Below are 25,436 nucleotides of genomic sequence, written 5' to 3' on the forward strand. Positions count from 1 at the left end.
GTGAAGGAAACGCCGCTTGTCCCATCTTCCTTTCTAGATTTCTCTGTAGAAATATCCTGCCTTCTGTTTCCTTGTCCACTCTCCAGGTAAAGCAGGGACCGTCTTTCCAACCACTGAAGACAGAATTGTCTGGAGGTAAAAAATAAGCTTTAATCATTTTTACCTTTTTTTTTAAGGACCTTTCTGCATCATTGAAGTCAGCTTTATCAGGTCACCTGGAGACAGTTATTTTGGGCCTGTTGAAGACACCGGCTCAGTATGATGCTTCTGAACTGAAAGCTGCCATGAAGGTAAATGAGGACTGAAATTAAAGTCTCTCCAAGTCTGATGCCATCCTTTAGAATTACTACTCGAGGCCATGATTTTTTTTTAAAATGGCCACGTATTTTTAAGTGCTACAGTTTTCACGTGTGCAATGTAAAGCACTCCGAACCAGTATCCACTTGTTGAATTCTCAAGCCTAAATTTTGTCACTTCTTAAAAATAACATGGAAAAATGAAAAGAGAGTTAAGTCCATAATTGATCAGCTGCTTTGCATAGCAACCTGTATAAGAGCACTGGGAAAACAAATTAGTTTCCTGATTGCATTTCTGCATTAAAAGAAAAAGGTGTTTACAGTCTTAAAATGAAGTAGTGGAATTGTTAGCTGGAGCTGAAAATTCCTGTGATAAAACATAAATCATATCCACTTACTGGGTCACACCACTGATTGTGAGAGCGTGACTCACCTAATCCTTTCCCATCCTGGAATCTGAATACAAGAAGGTGCATAAGGCAGATTTCCCAAGGAGCCTGTGAAAAGATGCCTTTGAAAACTGACTAACTATGTGCATACAAAACTGTGAACACCTACCAGTGCCAGGATTTGCTTTTAAAATCCTACAAGACAACTCATAGTTTGGGTTTCATATTTCACTCAGCATTTTGTATGCTGTGGTCTTGCAGCTGTGTCAGTCCCAGGATGTTTGAGTGATGAGGTGGATCAGGTAATGTTGGTTGTTGGACAACTTCTGTTGGTGTAAGCAGCAAGCTTTGGAGCTACCAGAACTTTTCTTCAAGTCTGGGAAAGGAGCTCCCAGCATCACAGCAAAATGCAAGGCGTAAAGATGGTTAAGTGTAAGTGGTTAGCACACATTGTAAAGGACCATTTATGGTTGAGTGGCCCCTTCCCTTGCTGGGAGTCTCTTTCCCAGACCTGAGGAAGAGCTCTGTGTGGCTCAAAAGCTTCTCTCTCGCCAAGCGGAAGTTGGTCCAGTAAAAGACACTACCTCATCATCCACCTTCTCACTTACATTTTTGATATTCCATGGTGTGTTAATTTTTTAATTAATTTAAAATAAATATTTGTGTGAAGAATTTGTATTAAAGTTGGGAGCAAGAAACAAAACAGTTAGACATCCTAGCTCATAGAAAGGGTACAAAACCATTTAATAATTCCTAGGCAAATTTGGTTCTTTTGAACAATCAAATGCTGCCCTCTGCTGACTGAAACAGATACAGTATGTTTTATTCTAGATCAGTGTTTCTCAACCTTTTTTATAAAGTACTCGTTTTTCAAAAAAACGTATAAGTACCCCCAGTACCTACAGTTTTCAGACGCACACAATTTTTTTCTACCATTGCAACACATCTGTTTAAACAAATTAATCGTAGCCGGGCAGGTGATGAAATTTTGGGGTGTAAAAAGTACAAAAAGTCAGCTTTCTCCAAATTTCAGTTGTGTTGAGGTATCCCCCAGACTTCTCTCAAGTACCCCTGAGAATACTCATACTACTGGTTGAGAAACACTGTTCTAGATTATATAGACTTTTGTTTATCATTTTGTCTTCTCATTATTTATATGTCTGTGCTTATGGACACTCACTGATGCAGTACTGTATTTGTATTTAGAAGACCAGGCTGCAAAGCTCACAGCAGAACCATTGCTGGTGGCATTGTGCAGTTATACTTCCAGCTGGTGACAAAGTATTTATCCTCATCAGCTCCTTATGTTCACCTCTTCCACTGATCCAATGCCTGATACCCGGGGGCTGGACACTCTAGTACACCTGCTGCCCCACCAGAGGACTGGAGTGCACAAAACAAAGGCGCAATTGGGCTTTTTTGTTTGTTTTTAATCCGTTGTTGTTGGAAGCAGTGTACCTCACAAGGTAGAAAAGTTGCTCAATTTATAGGAATCATGAATGGATCTAAAAAGCCTGAAGTCACACCAAGTCCTTGTTAGTAAGAATTTACCAGGCCTTAAGGTTTAATTTTGTAGCCTTACCTAGAAGTATGTTTTACGATTAGACCCTAAGATTATATTTTAATTCAGTAAAGCTGTATGGATATGTTATGGAAAGCTTTCCCCATCGTTTTACTTTCAACATAAAGCAGAATTGAGTATCGTTTTTACCATCTATAAGAAAAGTAACCTACATGACTTCTGTCTTGCTGATGACATATTTTTCCTTGATAAAGTTAGGAATTTAGGAGGTGGGGTTTTTTGGCTTTTCAAATACAAAGCCTCATTAAATCTTGGGTAAAACCCCTTCAGGAAAAGGAATGGGCTCATGAAATAACTTCTCCTCTTTTTCATAATAAAACTTTGAAATAAACAATTGACCAGTACCTGAGGATAGGAGCACATTGATTGAACTACACTGTTTTGGAGCATCTGAACTCCTATAGGGTTTAATTATCACCTGACACCTTTTCATAGGGGTTAGTAATTTTCTGTTTGTATTAACAATATTTGATTTCTATTTTAATCAATTGTAATTCATTGTAGTTCAAAGTAGTGTTGCTATGTTTAGTTTTTACTGTCGCTCTACAGAAAGGCAAGTAATATAGAAACCTGATTATTACATCTTCACTTTGATCACAAAATCAGACTTTGCAATACATATTTTATCATGTCCTTTCAGTACATACAGCTTGTTCAAAATGTGTCTGTTCATCTGAATATTTAGTCTATCATGCTAAAGACACTTTTATTTCTTAGTATTAACATGGGTAATAATACTGCCAGATCCCTCTAAATTTTGGGTTACTGTATTGATTTCTGCTCTTGTAAAATAGCTAAAGAATATGTAAGAGCCATAACATTCTTTGTGGGTATAAAATGTTAATCTCAATTTTTTTATTTTAACAAAGCTAAGTAGAGGTGAGGCTATCTTTATTTGGATTATTATCTGATGGTTAAAAGGTATTTTTCATTTGAAATAAACAATTCCTCTTGAAAATTATAATGTTCCTTACTTTAGGTATGCTGATTCTGCAGTGCTCTTAAGGATGAGCTTAACTTTAAACACATGAATAGCTCCATTAATGTCAAGTAAAGCATGTACTGAAGTGCTTTTCTTGATCAGGGGCATAAAATAAGAGATACTGTTATTTTTGGTAGGACCTGTTCTGAAACACATACCTTTAACAGTTAAAGAAACGAATACAAACAGCATTTTTCTTTTAAATGAAAAATCAAGCAGAGAATATTCACATGCCTTAAGTCAAGAATTTACTTAAATGCTTTGCTGGATTAGGAGTATGAAAGGTGCTGGCCTCTGAGTTCATATTACCCCAAGTCTTATGTTTAAGTAGCTTTGCTAAATGACTGGCAAGGATTGTCTGTGTACAAGAGACCGGGTCGGCGCCCAACATGAAGGGGTAAAGTTTTTGATCCAGTGCACTAAACAGACAGGTTGCTATTGACACGTTGGCCTCATCTAGAAATGGTGTCCCTCGCCTCTGTTTGTCAGTAAATGGGCGATGGGAGGGATCACGTGAGGATTATCTGTTGTGTTCCCTCCCTCTGGGGCACTTGACATTGGCCACTGTCGGCAGACAAGATACTGGGCTAGATGGACCTTTTGTCTGATGCAAAATGGCCATTCTTATGTTCTTTGAAACTCAGTGAGATGGTCAAAGCAGTGTTGAAATACTCCCAGCTTGTGGTTTACCACTGATATCGTTATCTGTATTGCAAGGTTATTAGACTAATACTTGGCACTCAAACACAGCTTATCTTTGGCTTTTTAAAAGTCCTTTTAAAAAAAAAAAGTATGTCAGCCTCACGGCAGCCTACATGATTGATAAATAGTACTGTTAGTCCCATTTGCTATTGAGGTAAACTGAGGATCACAGAAGCTAAGTGATTTTTTTTCCCCAAAGGTTGAACAGCTAGTCATTGACAGAGGAAGAACTCCGGCCCTCTGTGCTTTATGCTAGACTGTAGTGATTTGCCTGTACATACAAAATTAGGTAACATTCCACTATGTGATTGTATGGAAGGTAGAGTTCAATTTGGTTGTGGCCTCCCATGCACTGTGACAAACCCTTTGTGTTTTCAAGGGAGATTTTTAGCATTGGGTGGGTGCCTGCTCCCAGTAAATCAGTACTCAGCCATGCCAGTTGAAGATTCTAATAGAGAAATGCTGGCTTGTCACAACTGAGATATTGGGTAGCATTCATTTTCACATTGCTTTCTATGCTGTGTCACTAACCCAGTAGCAAACTAGTTAACGAGAAGAAAGAGGCTCAGCCATTAGCACCAGGGTCAATATCATTGGCAAAAATACCAGCTTAACACTTTTATGTCTGTGTGGGGAAGGGAGTGTTATCTAAGATTGAGTGAAAAGAGTACCACCAAAGTGTGTGCCAAATGTTTCAGAACCATTCTTTCAGGCTGGCCTTTTTTAGTGTCTGATGGAAACTTGACCTGTTTTTTAGGGCTTGGGAACTGATGAAGATACTCTCATTGAGATCATCTGCTCCAGGACAAACCAGGAGCTCTGTGAAATTAATAAAGTCTACAGGGAAAGTAAGTATTTTCTTGGGCTATGTCTAGACTACAAGCCTCTTTTGAAATAGGCTTTTTCGAAAGCTGAGATCGTCTAGACAGAGATGGTCTAGACAGCAACCAGTATTTTCAAAAAAGAGAGCCGCATTTTCGCAAGAGAGAACCCAGGCAGTCTGGATGCTCTCTTTCGAAAAAGCACTGATTGTGTTCAATAACGCCTTTTTTCGAAAGAATACTTTTGAGAAAAGGCATTATTCCTTGTAGAATGAGGTTTTTCCGCGGTTGAAAAACCCGCCATGTTCTTTCGATTTAATTTCGAAAGAACACGGCAGCAGTCTAGACACAGGTGAAGTTTTTCGAAAAAGGTCACTTTTTTTTTTTTTTAAAGAAAAAACCCTGTAGTCTTGACATACCCTTAGTGTTTTCAACACAGCAGACTTAGGCCCTCCCATTTTCTCCTTTTGGATGAGTGATGGGAAAATTTGGAAGACTTTTTTTAACCACTGGCCTTCCTAGGGGCTCTCATTATCCCTGTTGATTTGGTCAGATACTACAGGCAAAGGTATTTATGCTGGCATAACTGAAGTTTTCAGTGTAATTGTGTATAACTCCTTATGATTTATGGACCCTTGGATATTGGAGATGTTCTAGGGTGAAATACTGCCAACACTGTTGTCTTTAGAACCCAGGATTTTACCCACTGTCACTCCTTCTTAATAACCAAATCTGCATAGATTAAGGTACTGTGCAATTGTGCCTTTCAAATGTTGTTTTTACTTAATTTTTGTATCTTGAAATTAACTTGAATCCCAGAAGCATTCTCCATTGAGTCAGAAATTTGTATCTCAGGGTTTGGTGCCTTGGAATCAACTGCAGATCTTATAGTAAACAAATATGGGGGGCATCTTCCAATAATTTGTTTCCTGTGAAAACAGCAGCACTAGTCTGTTTTCTGCTTCTATTATAAGAAAGACAGAGTTGGAGTAAGCGAAAGCAAAAAACTGCTCATAGATTCTGTCCATGTTGAGCAGCTGATTTTGGAAACTACTGAAGAAGCCTTTTTATCACCTTAATTGATAGAGCTGCCAAAAAAGGCATGCAGATCTGGACAAGACTTGATAAAAGCATGGATTTTTTTTTACACTTTGCTGTAGGATATTACCCATTCCTAGCTGTATTTTTAAGTTGATGGTAACAGGATTTAACAGTGATTTGAACGTGAGTTCAGTATCAAATAGTATTCCTTAAGATTTTTTATGACCCTTTCATGTTTCAAATCACATTCATCACAAAGGTGTTCAGTGTGTTCACAGGTAACTACAAGAGTCTTATTTAGCTTTAATTGGAGAAAATACTGATATATTTGATAGCTGCAAACAATTCTGTAAAGTAGCAATGGCAAAATCAATACAGTATGAACAAAAATAGCTGAGTGTTAATGGCGTAAGATGAAAACAATTATTATAGCGAGGAATTGGATGAAAGCCTGTAGATGGTACAATCCAGAGAGAGATAGCGATAGAACTCCAGAGGGAAAGGAGCAGTCTTGTAGCAATGCAGAAAATTGATACTCTGATAAGAAAGCACTCCTGTATTTAGGCATACATATTTAAACTATAGTCATGTTGTATAAAATTGTCTATTAGCTGCAAACAGTCTAAAAAAATCAGGGCTTGGTAATCTGGATCTTCTGTAATGAAACATGCAAGAGCCTTGGTCTTGTGATTGTAATAACGGCTAGCAATGCACACCTGGATGGTAGAGCCTTGCCTGCCCTAGGGATATGAGCAGGGCTACCCGTGATCCAGCCTGTTACACTGTTTTAATAGATTAGCTGGTGGTTCCTATTTGTCTTCCCATAACAGTATCTAAAGTAACTTGCAGATGCCACCCCTCCAGTTGACCGTGATGAGGTATGGAGTAATTTCAGTGGGTCAGCAGTAAATAGAAAAGTATTTGCTGTTTTCTAGTGTACAAAACAGAACTGGAAAAGGACATTATCTCTGACACCTCTGGCGACTTCCGCAAGCTGATGGTTTCCCTGGCAAAGGTAACGCTATTCTGAGTCTGTGAGGTGAGGGTGGAGCCTGGGGCAATTCTGCCTCAGACTCTGCCCCTGCTCTACTCCTTCCTGCTCCCATTGCACCACTTCCCTGAAGCTCCTACCCCAGTGATTTAATCTGGGGGATTACTGGGGTGCCTGGTGAGGGGCAGTAGCGGGGTCGGGGCCCCCTTCACTCACTATGGCAGTGAGAGCTGCAGAAAGCTGAGTGACCCAGCAGCCTGTGCCGCTTTGTTGCCCATCTCCCAGCCAGGGCGCTTAGCTCCCTGCTGCCCTGGGGAAGTGGAGTGACTCAGCTGGGAGATGGCAGTGGAGCGGCTCCCCTTGCTGCACCTCCTGCCTCAGGTGGCCTGCCTCCTAATGCTGGCCCCTGAGTAATTCCCCAGGTTGTCCTCCCCCCCCCGCCCCCCGGCTAATATCAAGATGGGGGACTGTCCCGTCTATAGGATGGTTGGGGTGATTGCCAGGGGGGGCCTCCAAAGCGTGGGGCTCCAGGCAACTGCCCCAAATTGTCCTATGGACAGGACAGTTCTGTCAGTGTCTAGCTTTCCTTAATTCTATCATGTTTCTCAGTCTGCTCACCTGTGGTGGCAGCTATTTACATTGACTGTGATGAGCGATTGCCTAGAAATCCAGTCCCCTGACTGATACCCAGTTTGGATTCGTGCGCATTGTCCCTGCACAGCTGACTGATTGAAAGCACACTCTGCAGATGCTGAATGACCATGCAGGTTGATGAGAGTAACAAGCACAACAGAGCTTTGTAATGGAGCTGGAACATGCTGTAATGCTCATTTGGGAAACGTTGGCTGACATGAACTGAAACAAACCCACGTAGATAGCAGCTTCCACTCTTTGAATTCGGATACATCTGCTTAATGTTTATTCTTCTTGTTTGAAGGGTAAAAGATCTGAGGACACCTCTGTGATTGATTATGAGTTGATTGACATGGATGCCAGGGTAAGTGCTGAGGGCCAGTGGTAACTGAACTGTCCAAAATGTGCTACATCTGAAAATACATGTCAGAAAACTCTGAATAGAGAGTAGAAATGCTGCTTCCTTTTTCACACCGAGAGCGTGCGCATACGTTCCCTAGCAGATTAGGCAGATAACATTGGTTTCAGCATGTTGCACGTAGGATCGTGAGCTCAGCCCTTTCCATACCAGGGCTCCCTTTCCCACCTGTACCATACATAGCTGTCCTATTGCTTCCTTGATAAAGAGACTTCCTAGTGGAGTTGCATAACAGGGTAATGATCCTCTGCTGAGACTGAGCAATGATAGTGCCCAGGTGATTCCAAGAGAGAATATGGAGAAATCTTTTCTTGTCTCTCTCTCTATAAAAAAAAAAACCTCTTCCTGTGAGACAACAGAGTGACGTCATGCGTTACTCTGTGTCCCGCAGCCCCTCCCTCAGCCATGTGGCCTCCCCCTGTGGAACTGGCAGCCACGTGGCCCCTTCCTCCCCCGTGCTTGGATGGGGGGAGTGGCACAACCCCCTGGCAGCTGCGGGGAGAGAGCTGGGCCTGGCTGTGCCTTCGACCTGGCCCAGCCCCCTGTGGCCAGGCAGGGAGAGAGTCTGGGCTGCTGAGGCCAAGGGCAGAGCTGGGTCTGGCACGGCCTCAGACTTGTCTGGGATGGGGGAGCCAGGACTGGCATGGCCTTGGCCCTGCCCGGCAGCCGGGAGCAGAGTCTGGCATGTCCTGGCACACCTTGGCCCAGCCTTCTCCAGCCACAGAGCCAGGCCTGGTACGGCTTCGCCTGGGGGGCGGGGTTAGGGTTAGGCTGCAGCCGGGAGGGAGGGAAGAGAGAGAGGGCCCCAGCTGACGTAGCTGCAGGGGGTGGGGGTGGGAGTTGGGGAAGGAGAAGGGTCCTGGGCTGGTGTGGCTGCAGCCTGCCCCTCCCTGGTGACGGGGGGTGGGGTGGGGTTGGCTACCCCCCATGAAAGGAGGGTTGGTGAGCGTAGCGAGTAGGTGGCACAGCTCCCTAGTAATGATTTAAATGTATTAACAGTTTTATGAAACTGTTCCTGTCACCATTTAAACCCAAGACCTGACTATTCTTTGGGAGGTCAAGAGTATCTTCACCGAAGCCAATGGAATTATAGCAATTAAACCTTGTTAGTCGAGAATTAGGTCTGTAAGTCCATGGTTCTGTACGCATCCCCCTCAGTGGTTAGGTTACGTATGTGTCTATATTTAACATTTCCCTCTGGTTTGGCTCAAGTAGGACTTTTCTTCTGAAATATCCTATAGCTTTGCAGTGGCTCCTTCATTTTACCCTGGGTGACTAAAATAGGACTTTTCATCTAACCACAGGACCTCTATGACGCTGGTGTGAAGAGGAAGGGAACTGATGTTCCTAAGTGGATCAATATTATGACTGAAAGGAGCATCCCCCACCTCCAGAAAGGTACTGCTGAAAATAAAAAAATCGAGAAGAGGGAGTTAGGAGATGGTCAGTGCGTGGTTGCAATAATGATTAAATCAAGCAAGAACCCAGAAACAGGGAGATGTTTGTGGAAAGTGTATCTGCTGAACCATGACTATTTGAAAAGAAATGCATTTGTGTCTGTAGAGTAAATATGTTAGTCCACCGATTCGAACATACGTATACACGCCCAAAAGCAGCACTTTCGGGAATGTTCTCTAAATTCACTCCTGGAACCATTTAAGCGTATCCTTTCCATATGCGAACATCACACATGTAACGTTTCTGTCAGTGGGCCCTAGGAGTGGCCTCTGATGATTTCACATAACAACTGTCCAGGAAATTCCTTTAAGAGTTTTATTTCTGAGGGCATAAATGCCACAGTGTGAAGTAGAGCAGATGGACCCAATATGTGTCTAATGGGCAATCTGTCACAATAATTTTTTATATATCATAGTGAGAAAACCAATACGTGGTGACATTTTCCCAAATCATTGATGAATCGAGAACTTCCTTAAATATTCATGGCAATCAAAATGAAGTAGCATACGATCAAGATATTGGTGGTCAGATTTCTTAATGTCCCTGGCCCCTTTCTAGTTGTATTATGCAGGTTTTTATGCACATTATCTTTCTTCCCCCTTGAATTTGTGTGTACAACTCAGGTGCACTCCTGTTCTTTAATTATTTTCTTCCTCACTATAGTGTTTGAGAGGTACAAGAGCTATAGCCCTTATGATATGCTGGAGAGCATCAAGAAGGAGGTCAAGGGAGACCTGGAAAATGCCTTCCTTAATCTTGGTAAGAAAACCATTGTTAAGGTTATTAAGAATGGAAGTGCTCTCACATTATACTTGCTGAGACGAGGCAGAGCCCGGCTGTTTCAAGACCAATTCGAGGATCCTGGAGAAGCTCGGAGCGCTATCAGTGCGGGATCAGTCATTGTATTTTATTATTTAATCTGAAGTGGGAGGAGTTTAGTGAGTGATTTACTGCCCTGTGGTAAAAGTCAGCTTCATTCCCCAAAGTGGATGATTTGCTGTGAGTTCATCTCCAGTTTATAATCTTCAGTGGAAACAGTTGTTCTTCCAGCTGTTTGTAAAAAGGGCGATTACAGCTCCAATCTGAGGCATTAAATATTTGCTTGTGATTTCCTCTTTGGAAACCTGAAAAGTTTAAAAAGACTGTAGAGGGTTGGTGGCTGGAAGGGTGTATGTACGTATGTGTGTGTTGGGTTGAAGCCAGTCTAAGGCTTCTGGAGACTAGAAAACGGAGGTTGATTTGAGACTGTATTCTGTGAAATGAATGGCAACACAAGGGCGAATGTGAGATCTGGGTTGTGGAATGAGAGTAATCATAGACCTCAGGAGGCTGTAGAGTCCATTGTGGAGACATTTGGTGGAGGGACGTTATTGTAGGGGGTTATTCATTTCAGATGCACCGAATTGATAGAAATTATGGTAGAGCCAGGTTCTTGTTTAAGACAAATTTAGAGAAGCCAAAACCATGAAGAGGAAATCTATTTGTGTCATCTGCATTTGCATTCTCAAAGAATGTGATCAGAATGTATTAAGATGAGTATGGATCAAAGACTGAAACCTGGGGGGGACGGGCCATAATGAGATAAGATGGCAATTGAAGGAAAGAAAATATTTTATTTGATTTTTAAGGACTTATGGTTAAATTGCATACCTTCCTTGGTACAGTTACTTAAACATATTAGCTTCTAGGTAGTAAATGTTTCAGGCACAGATCATTTGTCCTTAAGGTTTTTGTTGGTTGGTTTGTTTTTTTGGGGGGTGGGAAAATCCTCTCTTAGTTCAGCAATCAGATCTTGAAAACCCTTTCCTAGTTCAGCGATCAGATCTATAAAGAAGGAGTCTAAGTCATTTTAGTTTGCTGATCTGACTGTCTGCAGTATACTTAACTAATATTATGTTCTTCACTTTGCAGTCCAGTGCATTCAGAACAAGCAGCTGTATTTTGCTGATCGATTGTACGACTCCATGAAGGTAAGGTGGACTGAAGAAGGCCTTATTTCCTTGTACTGAATTTTTTGTACATCTTTGTAGTCAACTACCTTTTGATCTTTAGTCTGCATGAAATCTGTGATTGTTTAGATGGCACTGGAATACCTAATGATGGCATCATGGCCAGCTTTCTGCAAAAGAAGGCTTTAAATTCTATGCATAGAGAAATTAGCCTAATGTATCCTAATCAATGATGTCAGGAGACATTTGATGCAAAAATAGATTAATGGCACCTGCTTGCAAAAGTAGAACACAAAGAATTATAATAGAAGCCCCTACAATTGTTACTTAAAAGTGCAGAGCAGTGGTGACTATCAGTTTTTCCGCACCAGTCTCTCACGTGCACGTTTTTCCTTAGGCCAGGAATATAGACCTTGATGAAATATTAGTGTTCACTTTTTTCTAGAATAAACTTAGTCTGGTGTTTCCGGGGTAAGCACCAATTAAAGTAGAGGAAAGTGACAAAAAGCTAGACTGACTTAGATAAGCTGGGAGCACTGATGAGCAGTTAGAACAAAGCCTGATACTCAAACTAAGTTCAAGCTCTAGCCTACTCTGACTTCCATCGAAGTGAATGAGAAATGTATCTGGCCCATGGGTAGGAGTCAGAGAGATTCCATACACAACATACATAGCAAGAGAAAGTGAGTGTAGGAATGGAATAATGAAAACTTTGCAAAGTGCACGACTGCAACCTGGTGAATACCAGAATTCTGGGGTGTGAAAATACAGGCAATGAACCAACACAAGTCACAAGAAATTGTTTTAGGGCACATGTAAGATCACCTTGTGTCCCAGTTCAGTCGCCAGACTGTAGAAAAGGTCCCAAGTATGAAACAAGATTGATTAAAAGAAGCGAAAGATTATTATAAAATATATAAACATTCTGTTACCTAGAGAGAGGATTGTTAAGCAAGTCTGAGTGAAACCTTCCAGATACCAAATACATTAGTGATGAGCCTCTTTGAACTGGTGATTGAACCTTCAGACTCTCAGACCCATGTGCTTTAAATTGATTTAATGGAACACTTGCAAATGATTAGGGTTCAGACTGAGCAGTAACATAAAATAGTTAAAACTTGGGCTGAGGGAAGGTTGCCCTTCAGAGGCTAATTTTGTTTTTAATTGCTGCACTGAAATATAGTCTCTTGTCAGGTGGTGGAGAGTATTGTTTGGAAAATAAGCTCGTTTCTCAGGTTTTTAGGAGGACTTTGAATGCAGAAAGAAGTTCATGGAGGTTAGGTCCATCAATGGCTATTAGCCAGGATGGGCAGGAATAGTATCCCTGGCCTCTTTCTCTGGAGGTGAATGTCGGGAGAGATCACATGAGGTTTACCTGTTGTGATCCCTCCCTCTGGGACATCTGGTTTTGGCCACTGTCAGCAGACAGGATACTGGGCTAGATGGACCTTTGGTCTGACCCAATATGGCCGTTCTTATGTCCCTGTGGCAAAGTACAGCTCATCAGTAGAGTTTCTTCCTTCTTACATTACACTGGTTCTCTCGTTTTTTCACTTCGCCATACTACAGCTCTCAATGTAAATTTGCTTTTAGGGCAAAGGAACCCGTGATAAGATCCTGATCAGGATTATGGTCTCCCGCTCGGAGGTTGATATGCTGAAAATTAAGAGTGAATTCAAGAGGAAATATGGAAAATCCCTCTATTATTTCATCCAGGTAAATCATGAGGCTCCTTGTTATAATCCATGTCTGAGGTTTTCAGAGGCACCCAGCATTGGTCTAAGTATTCCTGCTAAAGTCAGTGGGAATTTTATCATTGGCTTCAGTGGGAGCAGTTGGATCAGTGTCTCTCACTTCTGAAAATCCCACCCTTAGCTTTCAGCAGTTGGATACAGTGAATCTAGCTATATGCAGAGCTTAAGCCACTTTTGCTGTGTTGAGCAGTCTGTGGGGAGAATGTTGGTGTCAATAAGCTGGGCCTTCCCACAAAGAGAACCAGAAAAAAATAGCCGCAGACAGGCTGTTATGGAGCTGCCCAAGGAAGACGAGATCCTGCCCTGATTCTAAGCCGTGCTGTCTGTGGAAGTTACCATAGCCCTGGCCCATATGGAGTATGCAGAAGATAAATCTCAAGCCATTTTTTTTTCTTTAAAAATATTACATGGACAATGGGGGGCTTTGTTGGTGCCACTTAGCAGTGCCACTAGTTTCAGAGTAGACGCAGGATGGATTCCACCATCACTGTAATTAATACACCTCCCTGAGAGGTGGTAGCTATGTTCATGGAAGAATGCTTTCCTGGAACTAGCACCGTCTACACAGTTGGCTTAACTGTGCTGCTGAGTTAAAATGGCTTAATTTTCTTGTGCAGACCAGGCCTCTTGCATGAATCCTGTATTGTTTACTTACTGTTTGTGTTCCCAACATCAGGGCGCTGTCCAGTATTCAGGAAAGGGGGAAAGCTGTGTAATACCAAGCCCTTTGATCTAGAATGATAGAAATGTTTTATTTTCCTTAATTGGATCAAATTGGAGAGTGGGTGGGCAAGCGAGGGTTCAAGAAGCTTTTCCGCCATTAGGGTTTGTCTACAGTGCCTCAGAGAGGCATAAGGATCTTGCACAAAAGGGTTTTTTTTGGCTCAAAACGGAAGAAGCCACACTGCTTCTTTTTGCGCGAAAACCCCTTGTGCAAAAAGAATCGGCAGAAAATATGCTAATGATGTGCTGACTCATGCTAATGAGTCCCCCATTAGCATATTTTCTGCTGAAAAAACTTGCAGTGTGTAGGCATAGCCTTAGATTAATTATTCAAATCTGCTCCAGGTTGGCAGTGACCAGAAGAGATTAGTGAATAGATGGTAACTATAGGATAGAATTGAACCATGTTCCTTTGCTCCTTGCCATTAATTTGTAAATTTTATATAATTCCCCTTATTGGTCCCACTTTTATCATGGTACCTGCCAAACAGTGTAGAAACTTCTGCCTATAAATAAACTCCTACTCGAACTTTTTCCAGCAAGTCCATGATAGAGTGCGGTCACCCTGGGACTTTGTGTAATCTTTGCTTCTTCCTAAAGTTTCCTTTTCATTTTTCTTCTCTCACTTTGCAGCAAGATACAAAGGGCGATTACCAGAGGGCACTGCTGAACCTGTGTGGAGGAGAGGACTGAAAACTGTGACCAAAGAAATCTGTCAACAGATGTGCTTTTTTGTTCTTAATCTTCCTGCAGTCCTAGGAAAATCGACTTGCCTAGCTAACTTTAACTTGCCTCTGTATTTGCAAGATGGATGGTATTGTTTGCTTTCTTGTACTTCTCTAGATAACAGTGCATTGCTTGGCTTTACCAAAGTCCTTTTTCGCAAGAAAAATGAACATTCCAAGGATAAGGAGGTGAAATGTGTTTGTGAAAGACTCTGCCTCTTTATGTAATGTTTCTGTTGAAATACAAATAAAACTGAATTTTTACTTTAAGAAAACATGTCTTTCTGTTGGGTGCTTTGTTTCATAGCGTAGACTGACATGTAAACATTCAGGCTGTGTCTACATTGGCATCCCTTTCCGGAAAAGGGATGCTAATGAGACACATCGCGATTGCAAATTCCGCGGGGGATTTAAATATCCCCCGCGGCATTTGCATTTACATGGCTGCTGCTTTTTTCCGGCTTGGGGATAAGCCGGAGAAAAGCGCCAGTCTAGACGTGATTCTCTGGAAAATAAGCCCTTTTCCGGAGGATCGCTTACTCCTACTTGAAAGTAGGAATAAGAGATCCTCCGGAAAAGGGCTTATTTTCCGGAGAATCACGTCTAGACCGGCGCTTTTCTCCGGCTTATCCCCAAGCCGGAAAAAAGCAGCAGCCATGTAAATGCAAATGCCGCGGGGGATATTTAAATCCCCCGCGGAATTTGCAATCGCGATGTGTCTCATTAGCATCCCTTTTCCGGAAAGGGATGCCAATGTAGACACAGCCTTACAGTTTTTTGCCTGCTTTATTTTCTCCATGAAATTTTCTTCATGTTGCCCTGATGCAAGGCCCTGGATGAGAAATATTCCTTGCTAGATCAGAGGCAGTTTGAGATTGGATATCTCATGATGATGATGATGATCTAGAAATAAGAGCTTAATACCATGAATTGGGGGGCGGGAGTGAGTAGGAGGGTGCTAGAAAATATTTCAGAGCAGGATCTGACAATCTGCAGAAGGTTATACCATGCAGGAATGAGAACTGAGCTTTTCAAATTTGTCAAATATACCTCTTGAGCTGGCCAGTGGGACCATTCAGTAGATAATACTAATCTTTCACTGAACGCACCTGTCTAATTTTAAAGGGGAACACGCCCTATTTTTTCAGATTATTCTGAATTCGTTTACAAAAAAATGCTGTTTCATACTGGATTGCAGACAGTTACAGGCATTGATTAAGTTCCCGGCTGTTCTTGATCTGGAGGTGGCTTCTGGCCTTCCTTCTGGTCGCCTTTGATACACCTGAAGTGGTAAAATCATATCCAGTAATATAAACTTCACAGTGAGTGGCCTCGGAAACCAAATCATGTTGGTCTCTGCATTTTATCTAACCTGACATTCTTCTGTTTCCTCTCTCTGCTTCATTAATGTTTGTAACTGATGTCCCCCATCCAGCAGGCTCTGTTTTAGAAAATGTTATTAGAACTGAAATAAATGTTCACTGTCCGGGAGTGCAATGGCTTGCTAGTCCCGACAGAGATTCTGGGCCAGATTTTTCCAACAGGGAGCATGGACTACTTGTGTCAGGACCGGGTCCTAGGAATTCACAACTTACATTTAGCTCCAATTTAGAACATCAGACCGGCCATACTGGGTCAAACCAAAGGTCCATCCAGCCCAGTATCCTGTCTGCTGACAGTGGCCAGATGCCCCAGAGGGAGTGAACGCAACAGGCAATCATCATGTGATCCCTCCCTTGTCATCCATTTCCAGACAAACAGAGGCTAGGGACACCATTTCTACCCATCCTGGCTAGTAGCCATTAATGGACCTAAATTTCAACCTCAGACCCTTACACTGATGGCCTGACACCAGGAAAGCAAAGCAAAACATTTGCAAGCTGCAGTAATTGGGGGGAGGAGTGTGCCTCTGTGGGGTCATTGGCTGCCCTGCTCCTTATGTCAGAGCTTCACCCCCGACCCTAAGTGAGGCTGAATCCAGGGAAGGCACAGACATGGATGTACACTCACAGTACACCTGCCCCAATCAAACACTTTCACCACAGGGAGCTGCTGTGTGAAAGCAACCACCATACTTGCTGAGGCAGGGGGCGGGGAAGGGCTCCGGAGGAGGATTGGAGAGGTGGTCGGACACTCAGCTTGGGGAACAGGAGAATCAGGCACAGGGAGGAATGGAGAGGTGGTTGCATGGGAAATATGGAGGTCAGCCCAGGTTTGGGCTAGAGCTTGGCATAGAAAGTGCAGGGGAGCTCCTGAGAGGTGAGGCCACAGCTGGCTCCAGACTGGGAAGAGGGGCCTGATGCTTCACCCTTGTCTTTCAGGAAGCAATTGCTGACAGCTCCAGACTTCGCTCCTCGGCCCAATCACAGTAGCCACTCCAGCCATTCCATGTCCTCTTGCCCCCATCCCCAGAAGTCAGGCAGGGCCTGAGTCACTAGCCCAACCCTTGCAGACTCTGCCCTGGGGCACAAGGGAAATTCTGAGCACCATGGTTTGCCACAAAGTGAATTTAGCTACTTATTAAAGTGCTTATACACAAATGCTAGAAGTCTAAGTAAGATAGTTGGACTAGCGTGCCTCATTAAAGGAGGCTATTGATATAACAGGCATCGCAAAAACTTGATGGAATGAGGACAATCAATGGGACACAGTCATACCAGGGCACAAAATATATTGGAAGGACAGAACATGTGGTGGTGAGAGAGTGGCACAATGAAGAAAATGTAGACTCGAAGTAAAAATAGACTTTAAGGTCAGAAGGGACCATTATGATCATCTAGTCTGACCCCTGCACAGTGCAGGCCACAGAATCGCACCCACCCCTCTTAGAATAATCCTCTCATCTATGTCTCAGATATTGAAGCCTTCAAATACTTTGAAGACCCCAAGATGCAGAGAATCCTCTAGCTGTGATCTGTGCCCCATGCTACAGAGAAAGGCGAAAAACCTCCAGGGCCTCTGCCAAGCTACCCTGGAGGAAAATTCCTTCCCGACCCCAAATATGGCGATCAGCTAAACCCTGAGCATGTGGGCAAGACTCATCAGCCAGACACCCAGAAAGTTCTCTATAGTGACTCCTATCATCCCTCCGTTGACCTATTTCTTAAGTGAGCCAAAATGTTCTACACAATCTTTATGGATAGTAATTCCATGCTCCAATAATCAGAATATATCAGTAGGGATATATTATCGACCACCTGATCAGGACAGTGATAGTGACTGAGGGAATTTAGCAAGGCTATCACAATAATAATAGTGGGGGATTTCAATTATCTCCATATTGATTGGGTACATGACACCTCAGGATGGGATGCAGGGATAAAAGTTCTTGATACCTTAAATGACTGCGTTTTGGAGCAGCTGGTTCTGGAACCCACAAGGGGAGAGGCAATTCTTGATTTAGTCCTAAGAGGTAAATATAACATCCCTGTGGTGGGAAAAACTCCTCAGCTGCCCAACACTGTGCCATTTAATTTTAGAAAGGGGGACTACATGAAAATGAGATTAAACAGAAACAGTTCACCCAGTTAAACAGTGGGGGCGCTTGTGCATTTCAAAGTGGAAGTGTCCTCATGGAGCCTGGGGTCAGCAGGGGACTCAGAGTCCCCCGCTGACCCCGGGCTCCATGTTGCACTGCCAATTTGAAATTCAATGTGGAACCCGAGGTCAGCCCGTGGTTCCGCACAGCATTTCCTCAGAACCTGGGGTCAGCTGGGGACTCCCCAGCTGATCCTGGGTTCCACAGAAATGCCACCCGAGCCTGGGATCAGCTGGGGTGTTCCCAGCTGACCCGGGGATCCATGCAGCACTGCCGCTTTGAAATACCGTCTCTCTTCCCACCCTCCCCCTACACACTTTGTTGCCTCTATCTGATAGAGGCAACACGGGCCCAGGGGCGGGGGTGGAATTGACTAGTTGACTATGTGATAAGCATTTGCTTATCGGCTAGTCGACTAGTCCTTAACATCCTTAATTGGCATGGGAAAAGGTTGAGAGACAGGCAATAAAAGTGATTAGGGGTTTGGAACGGGTCCCATATGAAGAGAGATTAAAAAGATTAGACTTTTCAGTTTAGCAAAGGGGGAATTTGATAGAGGTCTATAAAATCATGACTGGTGTCAAAAAGGTCAATAAGGAAAAGTTATTTACTTATTTCCACAATATAAGAACTAGGGATCACTAAATGAAATTAATAGGCAGCAGGTTTAAAAGAAACAAATAGACTATTTTCTTCATTGAGTGCACAGTCAACCTGTGTAACTCCTTGCCAGAGGATGTTGTAAAGACTAGAACTTTAACAGAGTCCACAAAAGAGCGAGCTAAATTCATGGATGGTAGATCCATCAAAGGCTATTAGCAGGGATGGGTAGGAATGGTGTCCCTACCTCTGTTTCTCTGGAGGTGGCTGACAGGAGAGGGATCACGTGAGGATTACCTGTTGTGTTCCCTCCCTTTGGGGCATCTGGCATTGGCCACTGTCGGCAGACAGGATACTGGGCTAGATGGATCTTTGATATGACCCAGCATGGCCATTCTTCTGAGGAGCCAAAACACTGCCACCCAGTACCTTGTATGTGAACTAACCGCTAAAAGGAGCTGAGGTCTGTCCTGCCCTCCTGCTTACCATGGAAAGGAGCGACTCTCATTAGGGATGTACAATCCTATTTCATCAGTTAACCAGTTAAAAGCTTAAATGGGGGTGAGTGGGGCTGGTGCGGCCCCCACCTGTGGCAAGGCGTGGCAGGTGGGAGTGGCCCCTCCTCTATGGGCAGGGGCTGCTCCGGCTGAGGGGGTTGCTCCGGCTAGGCTGGGCCCGCTGTGGCTGTGGCAGCTTGGCTGGAGGCATGCCACAAGCAGGGAGCTGCTCTGGCTAGACCAGCCTGGAGCAGCCCCGCACTGACGTTGATCGGGGGGCTGCTCGTTAACCACTGACAGCCCATCTGCTAGCGAAAGGCACCACACTCTTCCAGTCTTGGAAGGGCCCATGAGAGTGGATTTTAAAACCCCCAAAGGGTCAGAAAAGCTATTTTCTATTCCTGTGAAAGATTTTCCTGACACCCTTGGGGTCTCATTTTGTGCGCATGAGTCTTTTGCCTTGAATGCTTCTCCTACCAGCTGCAGCCTTTGTCCTTTGCACCAGCATGACTTCATCCATGCTAGAGAGCCGTACCACTACCACTCTCTTGGTACAAAGGCACAGGCCTTACCCACAAGCTGTGTCTAGACTGCATCCCTTTTCCGTAAAAGCAATGCAAATTAGACACCTCGCAATTGCAAATGAAGCGGGGATTTAAATCCCCCCCGCTTCATTTGCATAAACGTGGCTGCCGCTTTTTTCCGGCTCGGAGCTTTGCCGGCAAAAAGCGCCAGTCTAGACGGGGATCTTTTGGAAAATAAAGCTTTTTCCGAAAGATCCCTTATTGCTCTTAAAAAAGGGAATAAGAGATCTTTCGGAAAAGGCTTTATTTTCTGAAAGATCCCCGTCTAGACTGGCGCTTTTTGCCAGCAAAGCTCCGAGCCGAAAAAAAGCGGCAGCCACGTTTATGCAAATGAAGCGGGGGGATTTAAATCCCTGCTTCATTTGCAATTGCGATGTGTCTAATTTGTGTCCCTTTTACAGAAAAGGGATGCAGTCTAGACACAGCCACACAGAGTTACACCGATACGAAAGCCGTGTAGGCGATGGGCTCCAGCTCTGCAAGGCTGAGCTGGGCTCTCGTGGCCTTCGGGAGCGCCAGAGGGAGAGGAACCTCACTATGGGTCTTAGTGTGGGTTCAGGGCTTAACGTGGTCTGCTCGTTGGTTGCCATTGTGTATAATTACATGCTGCTCAACAGAGGGGCCCAAGCTTGGTGCGTGTGTGTGGTTGGGATGTGATATAAATAGTTGAACATAAATATTTATATAAATATCTAAATGTAAATATAATATAAATATTAACATATAAATATTGGCATATTACATAACTGTAATAGGAAAACCTAATGCCCTCACTTAGCAGCTGTGATGCCTTTTAGTAGCAGAGAGCCACCAACAAGCATCAGGTGTTCCCCTCAGATGTTATCTGGCCTGTAGCCCTGCTGCAAAGACGGTTCTACTGCCTGGAGATTTTTTTTAAAGCAACCTTTTTGAAAGGTGGATGGGCCACAAACAGCTACCCAGGTCATGTTGCTCTTAAAGCAGGAAGCAGTTTTTCTTGCTGCCACACAGCTAGCTTTTCAGATTTGGTGTGGAAATATCTGCAGTGACCAAAATTCAGCTGCAGTCTTGGGCTCTGTATACACAAATGTAATTTTTTTTCCAGGAGCACCTCCAATGTAATGCTTGATGGAGCAGCAGCATTCCTACCTGCTCACAAAAACACCTTTCCTTCTGGATTTGTACATTAAAACTACTTGCCAAGAGAGCAGATCACTAGCTTAATATAATTAGATGTCATATCTCAATGTAGTCCCATAAAAGAAATCAGACAACAGAGATTTTTTTGCAGTCAATGGAATGCGCAGCTAGAGTTTGATGGCTCATGTGCTCAGCTTCTCTGCTAGGGGACATTCAAAACTCCCCTCTCCAGAAATTCCATGTAAGTGGTTAATGAAAAGCAAAGTTAAATTTAGATTTGGAAGGCCAGTGTCATTTTGTATGAACACGGAACAGAAATAAAAGCAGTCATGTGAAAATGAGACCCTATGTCAAAAAGGCCCAGGAACTAACAGCCCCAAGTATCTTTAGTTTAATACCTCTTCTTTTCCTAAAACACCTTTCTCAGTGTTTGAATGAGGGAGGAGGGAGTCCAAGCACAAACAGACTTTACATATATTAGTATGAAAAAAACTTTAATTAAATATACACAAATATTTTAGCTTTCATTTCAGGACTGGTATGTTTGAGTACAAACCTAAAACGTTTGGTTTAAATCATGCTCTTCATACAGTTCCTTAGTGAGACTCCAAAATCGATGACAAATTTGCAAGGTTGGGATTTTAGCATTAGCATTGGAGGCTGGGCACTAACAATTCCACTCTCTGCAAGGCCAGTACCTAAAAAGCCTGTGTAAGTAGAACTGAAATTTGTAAGCAGTATAGTTTAGATCCTTAGTTTACCAAAGATGGCCACTACATCATTCACCATCCACTGTGCACGGAAGAGCTCTTTAAAAGCTACACTTGGGAATCTGTGCTGATTGAGCAGAGGCAAGACCTTGGTTTTCATTGCCTTCAGGTGTTAGTCAGTAGAACATGCACCCTAGCATTCCCCTCCCAATGGTACACAAAGGCCTCAGAGAATCCTAAGAGCACTTTCTGGCTTAGGAGCCCCAACTGCAGCACAAGATCTCACAACAACCAGGGAATCTCCAGACGTCATCAGTGAGGAACCTGAGGGGTTCACAAATGCTTTTGAGGATCTGGGCCTTAGGTACTAAGTAAATCATGACCACAGATCCCTGGTGCGGGAGAGAGGTAAGAACCCAATTTAACAAATGGGAAGCTGAGGCACAGAATGCCTTGGCAAGGAAACTAGTCATGTATAGCCAAGTCAGGAGCCAGACACAGATTTCTGAGCCAGGGAGCCTATTGCCCAAGTTTGACCTAAAAAACCGACGACATACATTGAACAAAAGCAGAAAAGTTCTTGCTATTGGGTCTCCAAGTGGTTTCAGTTACTTCTTGCTGTGAAGGAGCAGGAGTTTTCTGCACTGGCTGGGGAGGAGCACCCCTTAGTTCTTCATATTTGATTTTTTTGCTGACTATAGTAGGAGTTGATGAGCCCCCTAGGAGGAAGGTCAGCTAGAAACTGTTTTCTCCTATTCATAGAATCATAGAGCTGGAAGAGACCTCAGGAGGTCATCAAGTCCAGCCCCCTGCCCAAGGCAGGACCAATCCCAACTAAATCATCCCAGCCAGAACTCTGTCAAGCTGAGACTTAAAAACCTCTAGGGCTGGAGATTCCACCCCCTCCCTAGGGAACCCATCCCAGTGCTTCACCACCCTCCTAGTGAAATAGTTTTTCCTAATCTCCAACCTAGACCTCCCCCACTGTAACTTGAAACCATTGCTCCTTGTTCTGCCATCCATCAGTACTGTGAACAGCCTTTCTCCAGCCTCTTTGGAACCTCCCTTCAGGAAGTTGAAGGCTGCTATCAAATCTCCCCTCACTCTTGCGAACAGGAGAGTTTGGAGAGGGAGTTCTCCAGGTAAAAGAGGAGTAAAAACGGGACCCTTGTGGTAAGTGGCTGTCTGAAGTGTGTGTGTGGGGAGAGGGCGGGGGAGTTATTTGCTGTGTGCTGAGCTTGTGTTTGTCTGTTTGGTTTGTTTGTTTGATTATTTGTTTGTTTGAAGGAGCTTCTAAAAGGTTTGAAACCTAGAAGCCTCTGTTAATTGGCTGAGCCTCAGTCAGGGGGCGGGGCTACCAGAGCTATATAAGCCGGTGACTCAGCGACCAGGAACAGCTAACAGGAGAGTTTGGAGAGGGAGTTCTCCAGGTAAAAGAGGAGTAAAAACGGGACCCTTGTGGTAGGTGGCTGTCTGAAGTGTGTGTGTTTGTGTGGGGGGGAGTTATTTGCTGTGTGCTGAGCTTGTGTTTGTCTGTCTGTTTGCTTGTTTGTTTGTTTGAAGGAGCTTCTAAAAGGTTTGAAACCTAGAAGCCTCTGTTAATTGGCTGAGCCTCAGTCAGGGGGAGGGTCTACCAGAGCTATATAAGCTTGGGCAGCAAAGTGGCAAATGAAATTTAATGTGGATAAGTGTAAAGTAATGCACATTGGGAAAAATAACCCCAACTATATGTACAGTATGATGGGGGCTAATTTGCCTACAACAAATCAGGAAAGAGATCTTGGAGTTATCGTGGACAGTTCTCTGAAAACTTCCACACAGTGTGCAGTGGCGGTCAAAAAGGCAAATAGGTTGCTAGGAATTATTAGGAAAGGGATAGAAAATAAGACCCAGAATATCTTACTGGCCCATAAAACTATGGTACGCCCACATCTTGAATACTGTGTACAGATGTGGTCTCCTCACCTCAAAAAAGATATTTTGGCCTTGGAAAGGGTTCAGAAAAGGGCAACTAAAATGATTAGGGGTTTGGAACGGGTCCCATATGAGGAGAGGTTAAAGCGACTGGGACTTTTCAGTTTAGAAAAGAGGAGACTGAGGGGAGATATGATAGAGGTCTATAAAATCATGAGTGGTGTGGAGAGGGCTGATAAAGAAAAGTTCTATTTAGGAAACTAATAAATAAGAACTAGAGGACACCAAATGAAATTAATTGGTAGCAGGTTTAAAAGGAATAAAAGAAAGTTCTTCTTCACACAGCGTGTAGTCAACCTGTGGAACTCCTTGCCAGAGGAGGCTGTGAAGGCTAGGACTATAATAGAGTTTAAAGCGAAGCTGGATAATTTCATGGAGGTTAGGTCCATAAAAGGCTATTAGCCAGGGGATAAAATGGTGTCCTTGGCCTCTGTTTGTCAGAGGCTGGAGAGGGATAGCAGGAGACAAATTGCTTGATCATTGTCTTCGGTCCACCCTCTCTGGGGTACCTGGTGCTGGCCACTGTCGGCAGACAGGATACTGGGCTAGAAGGACCTTTGGTCTGACCCAGTGTGGCCGTTCTTATGTTCTTCTCTTCTGCAGACTAAACAAACCCAAATCCCTCAGTCTCTCCTCATAGGTCATGTGCTCCACCCCCTTATCATTTTGGTTGCCCTCCACTGGACCCTCTCCAATGCATCCACATCCTTTCTATAGTGGTGGCCTGGAACTGGACAAAATATTCCAGATGTGGCCTCACCAGAGCTGAATAAAGGGGAATAATCACTTCTCTAGATCTGCTGGCAATGCTCCTCCTAATGCAACCTAATATGCCTGTGAAAGGGTGATACAACCCTGCACTCATGCCCGGGAAGGCGCGGCTGCAAACCTGGGGCGCAACAATCGGGGCTCGGACGTGAGGTGGGGGATGCACCAGCCAGTGCAACGCACGCCGAGGCCGGAAGCGGAGGGGGGGTGTGGGGAGTGAGGGAACATCCTGACCGTGAGGGGAGGGGCCTGTGAGGAGCAGGCCTCTCAAAAGGTCACCCTCAGAAAGCCAGAGGGAGAAGAGAAGGGGGACAAGATGTGGAACAAGAACCCAGAAGGAGGAGAAGGGAAGAGGCAGGGGAGCGCAAACAGGACAGATTGGCTGAGGGCGAGTCTGGCGTGAGTGGCCTGGAGGGAGGCGGCTGTGAGGTGTCAGCCAGGGGGCATACAGAAGGGGAACAGTGGGAAAGGAAGTAGCCCATGACAGGTGTAGGAGTTGCAAGCCCAGCGGCTGACAAGTTGAGGGCAACGACCCCGCCTGGGTAAGGACTGGGAGTACGCGACCTCCTAACAATGCCATTAGCCTTCTTGGCTACAAGGCACATTGTTGACTCATGTCCAGTTTCTTATCCACTGTAACCCCCAGGCCCTTTTCTGCAGAACTGCTACTTAGTTAGCCTGTACCAATGCTTGGGATTCTTCCATCCCAAGTGCAGGACTCTACACTTGTCCTTGTTGAACCTCATCTGATTTCTTTTGGCCCAATCTGTCTAGGTCACTGTGGACCCTATTCCTGCCCTCCAGTGTATCTACCTCTCTCCCTAGCTTAGTGTCATCTGCAAACGTGCTGAGGGTGCAACCCATCCCCTCATCCAGGTCATTAATAAAGATGTTGAACAAAACCGGTCCTAGAACCGATCCTCAGGGCACTCCACTAGAAACTGACCACCATCCTGACATCGAGCCATTAATCACTACCCATTGGGCGTGACAGGATAGAAAGCTGGCTAGACATCTTACAGTCCATTTATCCAATCCATACTCCCTTAACTTGCTGGCAAGAATATTGTGGGAGACCGTATCAAAAGCTTTGCTAAAATCAAGGTATATCACATCCACTGACTTTCCCATATCCAAAGAGCATCATAGAAGCTAATCAGATTGGTCAGGCATGACTTGCCC

At 44.0% G+C, this 25,436-nt stretch overlaps 1 protein-coding gene across 2 annotated transcripts in view; it reads left to right on the plus strand.

Moving 5' to 3' along the window:
• ANXA2 (annexin A2) overlaps positions 1–14,741 on the plus strand; it is a 45,188-nt gene extending 30,447 nt beyond the window's left edge. For both annotated transcript variants that reach the window (XM_075897687.1, XM_075897688.1), the window contains 9 exons: positions 177–290; positions 4,709–4,799; positions 6,749–6,828; positions 7,742–7,801; positions 9,160–9,253; positions 9,977–10,072; positions 11,225–11,283; positions 12,856–12,978; positions 14,373–14,741. In XM_075897687.1, coding sequence (XP_075753802.1) covers positions 177–290; positions 4,709–4,799; positions 6,749–6,828; positions 7,742–7,801; positions 9,160–9,253; positions 9,977–10,072; positions 11,225–11,283; positions 12,856–12,978; positions 14,373–14,432 — 777 coding nt within the window. In that variant the 3' untranslated portion in view covers positions 14,433–14,741. The remainder of the gene's footprint in view (positions 1–176; positions 291–4,708; positions 4,800–6,748; positions 6,829–7,741; positions 7,802–9,159; positions 9,254–9,976; positions 10,073–11,224; positions 11,284–12,855; positions 12,979–14,372) is intronic.
• Positions 14,742–25,436: the final 10,695 nt, after the last annotated feature.

The sequence above is a fragment of the Pelodiscus sinensis genome, chromosome 14 (genome assembly GCF_049634645.1).
Source record: "Pelodiscus sinensis isolate JC-2024 chromosome 14, ASM4963464v1, whole genome shotgun sequence".
Lineage (NCBI taxonomy): Eukaryota > Metazoa > Chordata > Testudines > Trionychidae > Pelodiscus > Pelodiscus sinensis.